This window comes from Tachypleus tridentatus, chromosome 1 (genome assembly GCF_004210375.1).
Source record: "Tachypleus tridentatus isolate NWPU-2018 chromosome 1, ASM421037v1, whole genome shotgun sequence".
NCBI classification, from domain to species: Eukaryota; Metazoa; Arthropoda; class Merostomata; order Xiphosura; family Limulidae; genus Tachypleus; species Tachypleus tridentatus.
Genome location: NC_134825.1, coordinates 61,750,436 through 61,762,708, shown reverse-complemented (window position 1 = coordinate 61,762,708; position 12,273 = coordinate 61,750,436). Strand labels below are relative to the sequence as shown.

Here is a 12,273-nt window from a genome sequence, read left to right as displayed (position 1 = left end):
ATTAAAACTACGAGTTACGTGCTAAATTCTAAACAAATGTATTTGAATTTCCCCTACATAATAATCTTCCAAATAATGTGATATCGTCAACTTTATTAATATATATATATAAAGCTTCTCATTAAAGGTATTTTTAGAAATTGTACGCGTTGTTTATATTATTCTGTTTGTGTTTACGCATACAAGTATTCTGTTAGCACGTGATTGTCACATGTATAAAATATTATCAAATCAGCAAGGCCACCGGTTCTTGCTTTACCTGCATGATAACATGCCTGCTATGGCAACCACCATATATGACCACGTGTACGCACTAACGTGTAGATGGAAAGCTAATACTGGCTCGCACTTCAAATATTACAGACATACAAGTTATACACTGTCAACTTTCGCGTATTAAAGATTTACGTGTCTACTAGACTTAAGTTTTACATTGTTTTGATAGAGAATTTCAATTGAAATTAACCTCAGAAAAAACCAAGTGAAGCCAAACAACCCGTATATTTCGTCAACTGTTATATTCCTCTATTGTTATACGCCATTGTTATCTGAGTAAGTACATCATTATTGCCAGTTATTTACCGTAGACACTTGCTTAAATGTTAATCTCCTTTGTAAGTTAACAATTAACCTTTACAACTTTTTTAAGTTAAAGATCGCATGAAAAACAAAGGCAGTAATAATTTCCCATTTTGCGGCTTTACTGTGAACATTAATAATTTTAATTCACAAAGTCAACGCAAAAATAAGAAAATACAAGTGGAAAATAAAACTGTTTTAAATTCTGAAAAATGTTAATCAAAATCAGCCTCCATAAAATCAACAGTTGTTAAATGTGTAAAACTTAAAATCCGAACTGTTCGTATTTATTTGTGTGTTGAACCAGCCAGATACCAGGAATTATTCGTCTATAGACAGCAGTGTTTACATTTATATTGGTTTCCTACATATCATAATTCTACCGTTGTTTTGCAGAATAAATAAGTGTGTCTGTGAATATAATAACAAGTTGAAAAAAAACAAAATGTTGTAAAACCATCTGTATGATGAATGATTTTTCACAAATTTTGAAGCATTGGCTCTGTGGAGTTAAGAAAATTATATATATATACACACACACACACTTATATCTACGTTCATGTAAGACGTAAACTCATAATACCATAATACGATAATTCAGAAAAAAAATATCACGCACAGATAAAGTGTTTAACTATATAGGCTGTTATGAGCCAAAGAGTAGTACGTTTACTGAGTTTCAACGTTAAAATTCAGGGGTTCGATTATCCGCTGCGGACACAGCAGATATCCTAACGTAGCTTGGTTCTAAAAAGTAACTAAATAAACTGAACCAAAGAAAGTTATAAACCACATTACAAGGTACAGTAAACACTTGGATTATCAGTTTTTTTAAATTTGATTTGTATGTTATAAACAATTATTTTCGTATTTAGAGTATATTATACAAAAGGAACATACACTACATTAAAATATCACACGTGGTCAATATTATAGAACATTTTAATGACTTTTTAAGATCAAAGTCCAAATCGAAACAGCTTGTGAAATATTAAACATGTTACTTACGAAGCATTGATATTGAGTTAAAAGGTAAATGTTTAAGAATACGAACCAACTTATTAAAATACAGGTGGATACATATAAAACATTTCCTAGAAGCCAGCTTGCAAGCTAACTTAATATGTTGTGCCTGTAACTATGACAGCTACGCTGAAAATAGAAAAGCTAAATATGGTTTCTGGAAAGAATCGATTATGGATTCTTATTTAGAAGAGTTCACTTTTTTATGTATCTCTGTTAAAACAAGTCAAGAAATCTTTATGCAAGTTATACTCTATAATGCATTGAACATAATATTATATATGTTTTGTATTCTTCCGTTAAGCTTTACATTTCTAGTTTCAGGTTTTCCCAATGTTTCCATTCTTCTGAATAATTTCACAAAAACGAGGAAAGTATATTATTAACTTATTTTATTTGAATACACAACTATTTAAAAATTTCCCTTGGAACGTACTTGTGTGTGTTTGTATATGCATACTAGCAAGGCTTTCAAATGTTACTGATCACTATAAAAGTTAAACATGGTTGATCACAAATGTAGATCAATTAATTATATAAATAATTAATTATTTTATAACTAACTATCTCGTTTGGTTAGGTAAATGTTGTAGCTTTGCCTTAAAAGCATTACTAGAAAATACGCAGTTATAATAAATCCTTAAGAACTAGAAATTGTAGATTTTATTTCCAAATCATTATTTTGATTTCATACATTTTCATTGCCCCAGCATGCCTGGTGGTCAGATCGCTCGACTCGTAATCTGAAGGTCGTAAGTTCGAATCTCTGCAACACCAAACATAGTCGCTCTTTTAGCCGTGTGGTCGTTATTATGTACGGGTCAATCCTGCTATTCATTGCTAAAAGAGTAGCCCAAGAATTGGTGGTAGGTGGTGATGACTAGCTTCCCTCCCCCTAGTCTTACACTGTTAAATTAGGAACGACTAGCGCAAGTAATCCTAGCTGTTAATTGATTTTTATTGATTCCCACTTAACCAGGATATACCCATTCAGCACTTTAAAAATTCATCCATGGCAATGGTACCTTTTTCCTTCTGTTTTTTATTGTTGTTTGAGCGCCAAGCTAAACAATGAGCAGTCTATGCTGTATACACCGCGGGTGATATAACCCTGTATGTTCAACTTTCTAGGTCTGTACACTTTACTTATAACAGAAAGTTTTGTATTTAATATTACCCCCACCCCCAGTGGCAGCGTTGTGTCTGCAGACTTGCAACAATAGAAACTGGGTTTTGATACATGTTGTGGGTGGAACACAGAGAGCCCTTTCTGTAGTTTAGTGCTTAAAAATGAACAAGTATTTATTTTTAGTAAATATATATATATATATATATATATAAATTTCGCGCAAACTTAAAATTATTCTTGTCTGATTGAATAGTAGGATTTGATCTTCACTATCACAACACATCCGTGGCTAAAGATTGTGGAGCCCCTTTTATAGTGGACACGAATTAAGACGTAAGAACCCCGGGATTCATAGTCATTAGGTTTCCCTTTATTTAGTAAACAAAGTATTACGTTTGTAAGGTTCTTGAAAGAAATACTGTTGTGTCATATTATTTATTGTTTTCTAAAAACATTTGCTAACGATTTGTTAATGGCTAAACGAAACGTCTTACTGACATGATACACTAATACAAACAATAACCATTGACAAAATACTTCTTTCTTGAATATTCTTCTTATGAATGATTAAATTTAAATAAAAATAGATAAATAATACTTAATTATACCCTTCCTGAAGAATTGTTTTTCAGTGTTTTATGCTGCTAACATAACCTGGTTTCAAAGAATTTCATCCATCTAATTCTTGTTATGCTACTGTTATTGGGTGTCATATAGTATTTTTTTTAATCTGCCCCCAGTGACTCAGCATTAAAACTGATAACTCTAAAAAAAAGGATGTCGACATCCGTGACGAGCACAGCACAGATAGTCCATTATGTAGTTTTGCACTTAACAACAAAGAAACAAAACTATTTTACCTTACAATTACCGACGAGGTCTATCAGTCTTGGGCCTGGCATGGCCTAGCGCGTTAAGGCGCGCGCTTCGTAATCTGAGGGTCGCGGGTTCGCGCCCGAGTCGCGCTAAACATGCTCGCCCTCCCAGCCGTGGGGGCGTTATAAAGTGACGGTCAATCCCACTTTTCGTTGGTAAAAGAGTAGCCCAAGAGTTGGCGGTGGGTGGTGATGACTAGCTGCCTTCCCTCTAGTCTTACACTGCTAAATTAGGAACGGCTAGCACAAGTAGCCCTCGAGTAGCTTTGTGCGAAATTCCAAAAGAAGAAACTATCAGTCTTTTCGAAACACATTTTTCTGATCCACGTGGGTCCGTAGATTTCTTGGTTACAAAATTATTAATGATTTACGAATCGAACAAAAAGTCTAAATGAGAATAGAGTCAATATTATAATTAATGCTACTCTGTATTTTATATAAGAATTGAGTAATTTCACCATTGCTTTTTGTCGGTACTTTACATCAATTATTGTAACAGACAAAAGCATAAAATTATTAAATATGATGCGAAAAAGAGCTTATGGATCCACTAGTAGTGAACAGTATTGCTCTATGATTTTTTAAAACTTAAACTTTTGTATTGTTTTTGGCAAGGTGGAGTAAATAGCTTAATGACTAGAATTTTCTCGAACGTTTAGGATACGATTTTATTGATATAAAATGCAAATTAGTTGAGACTAGAAATATTTTTGATAGTTTATTGAGCCTTTTACAGTTGTTGACATGAGAAATGCTGCATGTGTGAAACTATTATAAGCAGTTGATGTCCACAATGAGGCTTTCTTTATTTGTAAAGTTGGGCCAGTCGTTAGCTAGGTGTAATTTATACAAATACGGTTTTTAGTCGGAGAAATCAAACGTTTTCCTTAGCATTAAATGGACTGGACTTTTCATTTTTCTTTCTAATGATAAGCTAAAGAAGAACTCACCTAAAAGCAGAAACCTTTGCAGCAACTAGTTATTTGATTTCCAGTTTTTTTAAATTTGTATAGAACACAAACTGTCGGAAGTACAAATAATTTCGTTTCCTAATACAGCTTTAATAATAAGTGAGACGGTAAAAGAAACGAGTAAAGTTAAAAACAAAACATAATGACTTAAATGTGGAAAATGTTCAGCTTTGATTAATTTAAGAGCTTTCTTGTAAATTATTCATGTGTATTTGTGTGTGTCTGTATGTAAAACATTGCTAGACACAATATATTTCTGTCCTTTCCAGGAACTATAAAGTAAACCAACATGGACAATTCTTACATCTTAGCAGTTGAAGACCATGATAAAGTGGGACTTGTTGAAAACATCGACGAAAACAGAAATTCCATTGGTACGCCAAAATTAACGATTAATTACTTTTGTTTCTCAAATAATATACGAAACAGTTTTGTTTGAAAGTACTATAGTGTAAATATCACGATTCTTTATAAAAATTGTAATTTCTGGTCATTCCATCATTTTTTAAAGAAATATTACTGTTCAACAGAAAGTTATTAAATTGTTTATCAAATAAAACATATTTTTTGTATCATTCGACCATGTCTTTTTTGCCAGCTGGCTTGATGACAACATCAATGCGACGTGGAAGGTGTTCAACAGAGCGTTGTTTCTAAGTTAGTTTTTGATTGTAGGTAGGAATAGAGAACTTTATTTGCTTATTTATTTTCTAAATTGTCAATAAAGCACGCTTCAACACCGTTTTTTGTTTAATTTATTTTTGTTTCGGCTTTTTTTAAAGTTATAACAAACTAATATAGATATATACCCCTCTATATGTAGACTACATATACAAATTGATTTTTATTGTCCACGGTTAATTCAATTACGTTTTTATTGATGTTCCTTTTCATATTTTATGTCACGTTTCTATGTTTATTATCATATGTATCTGTAGTGTTCGACAAATCAAGTTTTCTCTTCATAGAATTTTTAAAATTGTCACAGCCGAACAGATTTAGGTTGGTTATATATATATATATATATACTTGAAGAACCGTTGTACAGTTTTATTTAAATATGTTCGTGTATTGTCAGTCTTCGACCTACTTTGTTCAGTGAGCAGTAAAACGCTTTATTTTTACTGTTATAGATTAATATTAAGCTTTAGATCATATTATCATTTCGTTAATGTGTAAAGTTTAAAAATAATAAGCAGATTAATTTATGTTATACAATTTTTAGCGTTTTTATTGTGTAAAACTCCCTTTCATTTAATTACTTAAATGGACAAGAAAATGACAGAATTTCTACTTTGGAGCGATGCTTTCATTTCGTATTTTATTTTTTTAGGAACAAGTGTGCCAATGCAACAGGAAAACAATTAAACTGTATTCTTTCACACTCGAGATAACAAGAACTTCCTTTTAAGCTAACAAGTAAAGAATACTGCTACTTTACTTAAAGATAGACACGTGTACCGTTTTTATATTTCAAATTCATGTTTGGACACGTTAGGCCTTGCACTTCTGAACTTGTACTAACAAATGTTATCATGGTCAAAGGTTTTTAAAAAAATGTTTTTACCCTTTCTTTGTAACCATCTGTTCATTCTTTATTACTAAAATATTTAGTTAATACTAAATGACAAAAGCTAAGTCCAATAACAATTTTGTTTCGCATCAGACCTGTTTATTGGAAATTTCTGTCATGTCTTTAATAACTGGAATATGTGTATGTTATCAAACGAAAATTTATTTTCAAAACTCTTGTTTACTTAAATGTATTTGCCGCTTTTTGTAAAATATAAAACAATTGATTTACCAAAATTAATTAGTTGAATTAATAAATCAAATATACCGAATAAAATTTTAAACGACCTAAATGATTGATCGTACACGTTATTAGGCTCCTTCCTTAAATTCTTCAATACGGCCGAATATCGACTGTCAAGCGTTAGTTCGAACAGTGCTTTTGCTTTGAAAAACCATTATTTTAGCTATTGGCATTTTACTTTTTTGGAGATTCTGTTCTTTAACCAACAGACATATATGAATTTAAATTTCATGTGAAGTTAATTAATCGTTATGATCGAAAAATATCACAAAAGTGTATAAGGATTTATATTTATGGCAAACCTGCTATGGTTGTTTATCGTCATTTTAATTTTGAACTAATGAACAGAGGGAAAGCAGCCAGTCAGCAGCAGCCTATCACCCACCATGCACAATAAGGTTTTGACTGTCATTCACGGTTAATATGCAGGGATTTTGTAGCATCGCACGAATTTGAATCGTGTTTACCAGCTCCGAAATCCAGAGGTTAACCACAGAACCAAACTCCGCGTGTATATAAGGAAATAAGTACTTTGACAGTGGTGGTATTTGGTAAATTGAAAAATATTTTAAACAAACCATATCGCTAATATTACTACAGCTTTTCCGCACAGAATATTATGATTGCCCTGAGGGAATAGATGAATTGTGTATCCAACTTGTACTTATGTTATCCAATGAATTTTTGTAAAGAATAAGCATATAGTTCTTATTAAGCGTTATAAAAAATGGTACAATTATATCGTGAACCCGCATTAGATACATATATGTTATATACTTACGTTGATAACTGTCGGGTTAAAGCAAGTTTATATACCTCTATAAGTGTAACTCTGTCATGACATTTACCAGTTTCATTCTTACCTATGTTTTTCTTTCAGTGATTGATTTAAAATTTTGAAGTAATAAAGAAACTTCTTGAAAGTAGGCATAATAATACAGATGTTAACTTAAGTTAACAAATAACCTAAATGGCTTGAAAAAGAACCACAACATACACATTAAACCTTATGGAGAGGATTATATATACATGTATATAAAGTACATGGAGAAACGTTTGTATTAATACGCATTTACGGAATTCAGGAAAACTAAAACAATTGTACGTTTTACAAAACTTACATTTATTACTAACATTATTTATCCAGTGACGACATCATCAGCATAGTTGGCAAAACTATGATCGCAATAAATGCAACATTCGTGAAACGTACAACTCTTCTGGGTTTCGTTAGTTCCGTAATAATGGAGTTTCACCAAGAACTGACAGTTTCAATTAAAATATCTATGTAGCTGTTCTGAGTATGATATGTTTTCTACTTGATATATCTCGTACTGGTAGGATGGATAAAATAGACTATTTAGTGAGCTAAAGACTTATAAAACAAAACTTTCTTGAAATCGTCTCGTGGCCCACTCCATAATGGGGCTCGGCATGGCCAGGTGGTTTAAGGCGTTCGACTTGTAATCTGAGAGTCGCGGGTTCGAATCCCAATTGCACCAAACATGTTCGCCCCTTCAGCCGTGAGGGCGTTATAATGTGACGGTCAATCCCACTATTCGTTGGTAAAAGAGTAGCCAAAGAGTCGGCGGTGGGTGGTAATGACTAGCTGCTTTCCCTCTAGTCTTACACTGCTAAATTAGGTACGGCTAGCACAGATAGCCCTCGAGTAGCTTTGTACGAACTTCAACAAACAAACAAACAAACTCCATAATGGAACTATCTGTACCCCCTTACAGTTGAAATAAAGTATTCCAATGAGTACATTTCCTTTTTCTTTCTCCACAAAAACTCACAGACATCTCACAGAAAGAAGGTGAATTTTGATTTGTTTGACTAAATCATTTTGTCCAAACACACGGCTTGTTGTTACCATATTATTGTGCGTGAACACTTTATATCTCAATTAATGAATGTTATCACTTCATCACTGCATGCGCAAACATACGTATCTCAGAGTAATCTGCTTGTAGCTTTTAGCCTACTTCTTAGATGACTGAGCTTGAAAAGATCAGTTTTCTCTGCAATTCAACATCGATGGCTCGGCATGGCCAAGTGGTTAGCGCATTCGACTCGTAATCTGAGGATCGCGAATTTAAATCCCTTCACACAAAACATGCTTGCTTTTTCAGCTGTGAGGTTTTTGTATTGTCACGTTCAATCTAACTATTCGTTGGTAAAAAAAAAAGTAGCCCAAGTGTTGCTGGTGGGTGGTAATGACTAGCTGCCTTCCCTCTACTCTTACACTGCTAAATTAGGAACGGCTAGCGCAGTTAGTCCTCGTGTAGTTTTGCACGAAATATAAAACAAAAAAACAGACAATGTCTTTAATGAGGTAAGGAGCGCAAGACTGAACACAATACTCCACATGTGGCTCAACCAGTGACCTATACAATGAAGTTATAATCTCTTTAGACTTGTATTTAGTATTTCTGTAAGTAAAACCAAATATCCTATTTTCCTTGCCACTAGAGCATATAGCCCTCGTGTAGCTTCGCGCGAAATTTCAAAGACAAACACACAAATTAACATCGAACTCTAAATATACTTTGTTTTTTTGTTGTATTCCTCTCTTGTTTCACGGTGTGGCTCATTTACATCATTCTAGCAAACGTTTATGATCTTCGGTTGGTATTTGTACATTGACATACAGTTGAGGATGTCTGCACAACGCTGGTTGCATTTGCACCCGCTAGATAGGTTCTTTAATTCATCTTTCGTTATTTGTTAAGTTCCTTTCTGTAAAACATGATTTTTAGAACTGAAACACTTGAAGGATAGTCAATATTTGCATATAAGTAGGAATAAGACCGAATATTATATTAGAATTATGTGTATGTTTGTACATTTATGATAAGATGTTTGAATACCTGCTGAAACAAAAACTGTAGTTAATGTTTATATTTTTGTATCTAACCCTCGTATTCATAGAAGCATAAACTTGAGATTTCGATTAGCAATCAATAATTGGGAACTTGATCGATTTTAGAATATGAGTTGTGGCTTATGAATAACAAAATTCACACAGACTGTAATTGTGAAAATCATTGAAGATAATAACTCTCTCCATGTTGTTTCTTATTTGTAATAGACGTTTTTCCTATATTTTCAATTACAATATATTTACCTTGGATCACATCATATAAATGCACTTTTATAAACACAAAAAATATAAATTTAATATGTAATGGGTAGTGTGTCTGGCTCATCCGTCGTTACAAAGTAATTATAGAGACGAGATCTCTTTAATAACAGCAATTTATATAATGTACATTTTTATCATTTTCATTGTGTAAAACGCCTCTTCATTTAATCACTTAAAAAGACAGAAATACTACTTTAGTGTGATGCTTTAATTTCGTATTTTATTTTGCATTTACATTTATGCTAATAAAACAAGAAAACGAATTAACTGTGATATCTTTCACAGTCGAGTTAACTGGAACCTGCTTTAAAACTGATAAGGTAAGAAACTTAACCATAGTTTATTTCGTTAACACCTTACAATTTGCTTTTCCAGATTAACTTGTATAAAAGTTAATTAAAATGTTCTATTAGTGTCTGTTTTTGATCCTATATATTAATAACAAGCTTTAGTGTTATTCTACACCTGTATTTAGCACAGGTATCTTATTCTTTATTCCTAACAGCAGAAACTCAATGTTCTATGTTGATAACTTCCCGATACTTCACAGTTGATGGACAACATTATTTCTGTATAAACTGTAAGTACGTGTGCGGTCATGTGTGTGTGTAGTTGTACGCGTGAATGGTAAAATTATATTAAAAAAAGAAACAAATGTGATAGGTGTTTTATTCTAGACACTTTGATGGAGATAAGCTGTTATTATGAATAATTTTATGGAATATAAAATATATATTCAAAGATCAATGCCATAGCTAAAATGATGATGGATTGCATAGTAGAAGTTAATCGAGTTTGTAAATGCTCTTTACAACCTAATCATCTATCAAATCGACATGGAGTTGATAATTCTCTATCTGATATTTCGTTTTTATTCACAACTAATGATATATAGATATATGTTTGGTAATTTCAGTTAAAATGATTTTTCGAAAGAGTAATTTAAATGCATGTGTAGAGGCCTGGCATGGCCGAGCGCGTAAGGCGTGCGACTCGTAATCCGAGGGTCGCGGGTTCGCGCCCGCGTCGCACTAAACATGCTCGCCCTCCCAGCCGTGAGGGTGTATAATGTGACGGTCAATCCCACTATTCGTTGGTAAAAGAGTAGCCCAAGAGTTGGCGGTGGGTGGTGATGACTAGCTGCCTTCCCTCTAGTCTTACACTGCTAAATTAGGGACGGCTAGCACAGATAGCCCTCGAGTAGCTTTGTGCGAAATTCCAAAAAACAAACAAACAAACAAAATGCATGTGCTATCTAATAGGAGGTTCAGCAAGATATATTGTGAAGGAACAATGAATTCTACTAACACTAATTGAGTCTATGCTAAGAAATAAATGAACTGAGAAAAAAGTGTGTAAAAGATGAAAAAAAAAATTGTTATTTATACAAAACAAATAAAGTGTGTGTTCTTCACCTTATGTTTAATGAAAAGTTGCCTTTACTGGACTTATGTAGGTATCAAGTCGCCTATACTCCCTCGAAACTTATTTGAAAACTGAATAACTTACTGAAGATGATTTACAGGCATACAAAATCTCACGATACATGGTTAAGTAGATAACTTAGAATCGCTCAGAGCAACTGGTGCAACCTACGTAACTGGTCGTTAACATTCAAAAGTAAGAGAGGTAATAACCTTACTGTTGCTGACCTTCATGGACAAGGTGTTATTGACAAGGAAAGACAAATATCAATGGTACAAAGACCTAGAACGAAATAAACGAATTATTATGCAGAAACTGCAAATACCGGTTGTTAGAGAAACTGTTAGAAACTTTCACGTTAAAATAAGAAGGTAGAAATCGCGTAGTATCTTTGCGTACTGTATTATTGCGTGTTTGATCAAAATTAAGAAAATTAAACGGTAATTAATGTTAAAAAACATTGTAAATTTATATTGCTAAAATATTCATATATGTATCAAGTAGCTGTGAAACCTGCTAATGGAAAAAAAAAACAATAGTTTCTATGTAATATTTATATTACAACGCACAAGACTAGGCAAGGTATAAGATAAAGAAAATATATGCAATGTCGTACGACACACTGAAGGTACTGGTATGTTTGATCACAAATAAATATTTTTCGTATTTAACCGTTGTTCTTAGTACATTTTGTACAATATTTCTGTTTACTGTTGTGCTCTGTATACACATATTAATTATATATTGTAATTACCACGATAGCAACAGAGAGCTTTAAGAAACCAGTACTTGATAAACTGCAAGTCAGTCAATGTCTGAAAACAAAATTAGTGTCTGAAACTATAATATCAAATCTAAAAACTAGAAAAAATGGTGTCCTATAGTTGGTCCTTTTAGATTGTTGGTAAGTCTCTAAAGAAAGTGAGCACCTCTTAAACATTACTCCTTTCAGACTGAGCCTGAACCTTCTCCTTGAATCGCAGTATTACAACAACCTTGTTTCTTTTACATGGAATACTGTTCAAAATAAACAGATAGCGTTAACTAGTGCATTGTGGGTATATATCAATTAATTTATTTTATCTTGTCTTTCTTATTTTTACATTCAACAGTGAGCAACGTAGAAGAAGAGACTGTAATACGCAGTATTTATCTTACGGCTGAAGGAAAAAATGAATTATTCGTTGCAACACTCTACGACGGGTAAAGACATTTTATTATTTGTAATAGGCCTATTAATTTCCAGATTTTTGTAAGTAGTTATGTGTTTTTTAAGTAATTATTTGCATTCTACTTCCTCCTTTTTTTCC

The 12,273-nt window shown here is 32.7% G+C and overlaps 1 protein-coding gene across 5 annotated transcripts in view; it reads left to right on the top strand.

The window, feature by feature from the left end:
* The first annotated feature begins 309 nt into the window (after positions 1–309).
* LOC143249856 (trafficking protein particle complex subunit 14-like) overlaps positions 310–12,273 on the top strand; it is a 33,656-nt gene continuing 21,692 nt past the window's right edge. For 2 of the 5 annotated variants that reach the window (XM_076500435.1, XM_076500418.1), the window contains exons 1-4: positions 310–552; positions 4,847–4,951; positions 10,044–10,118; positions 12,076–12,166. In XM_076500435.1, coding sequence (XP_076356550.1) covers positions 4,867–4,951; positions 10,044–10,118; positions 12,076–12,166 — 251 coding nt within the window. In that variant the 5' untranslated portion in view covers positions 310–552; positions 4,847–4,866. Of the gene's footprint in view, positions 553–2,984; positions 3,065–4,846; positions 4,952–9,838; positions 9,859–10,043; positions 10,119–12,075; positions 12,167–12,273 lie in introns of those variants that run through there. The other 3 variants (XM_076500426.1, XM_076500445.1, XM_076500453.1) reach the window with 3 other exon arrangements.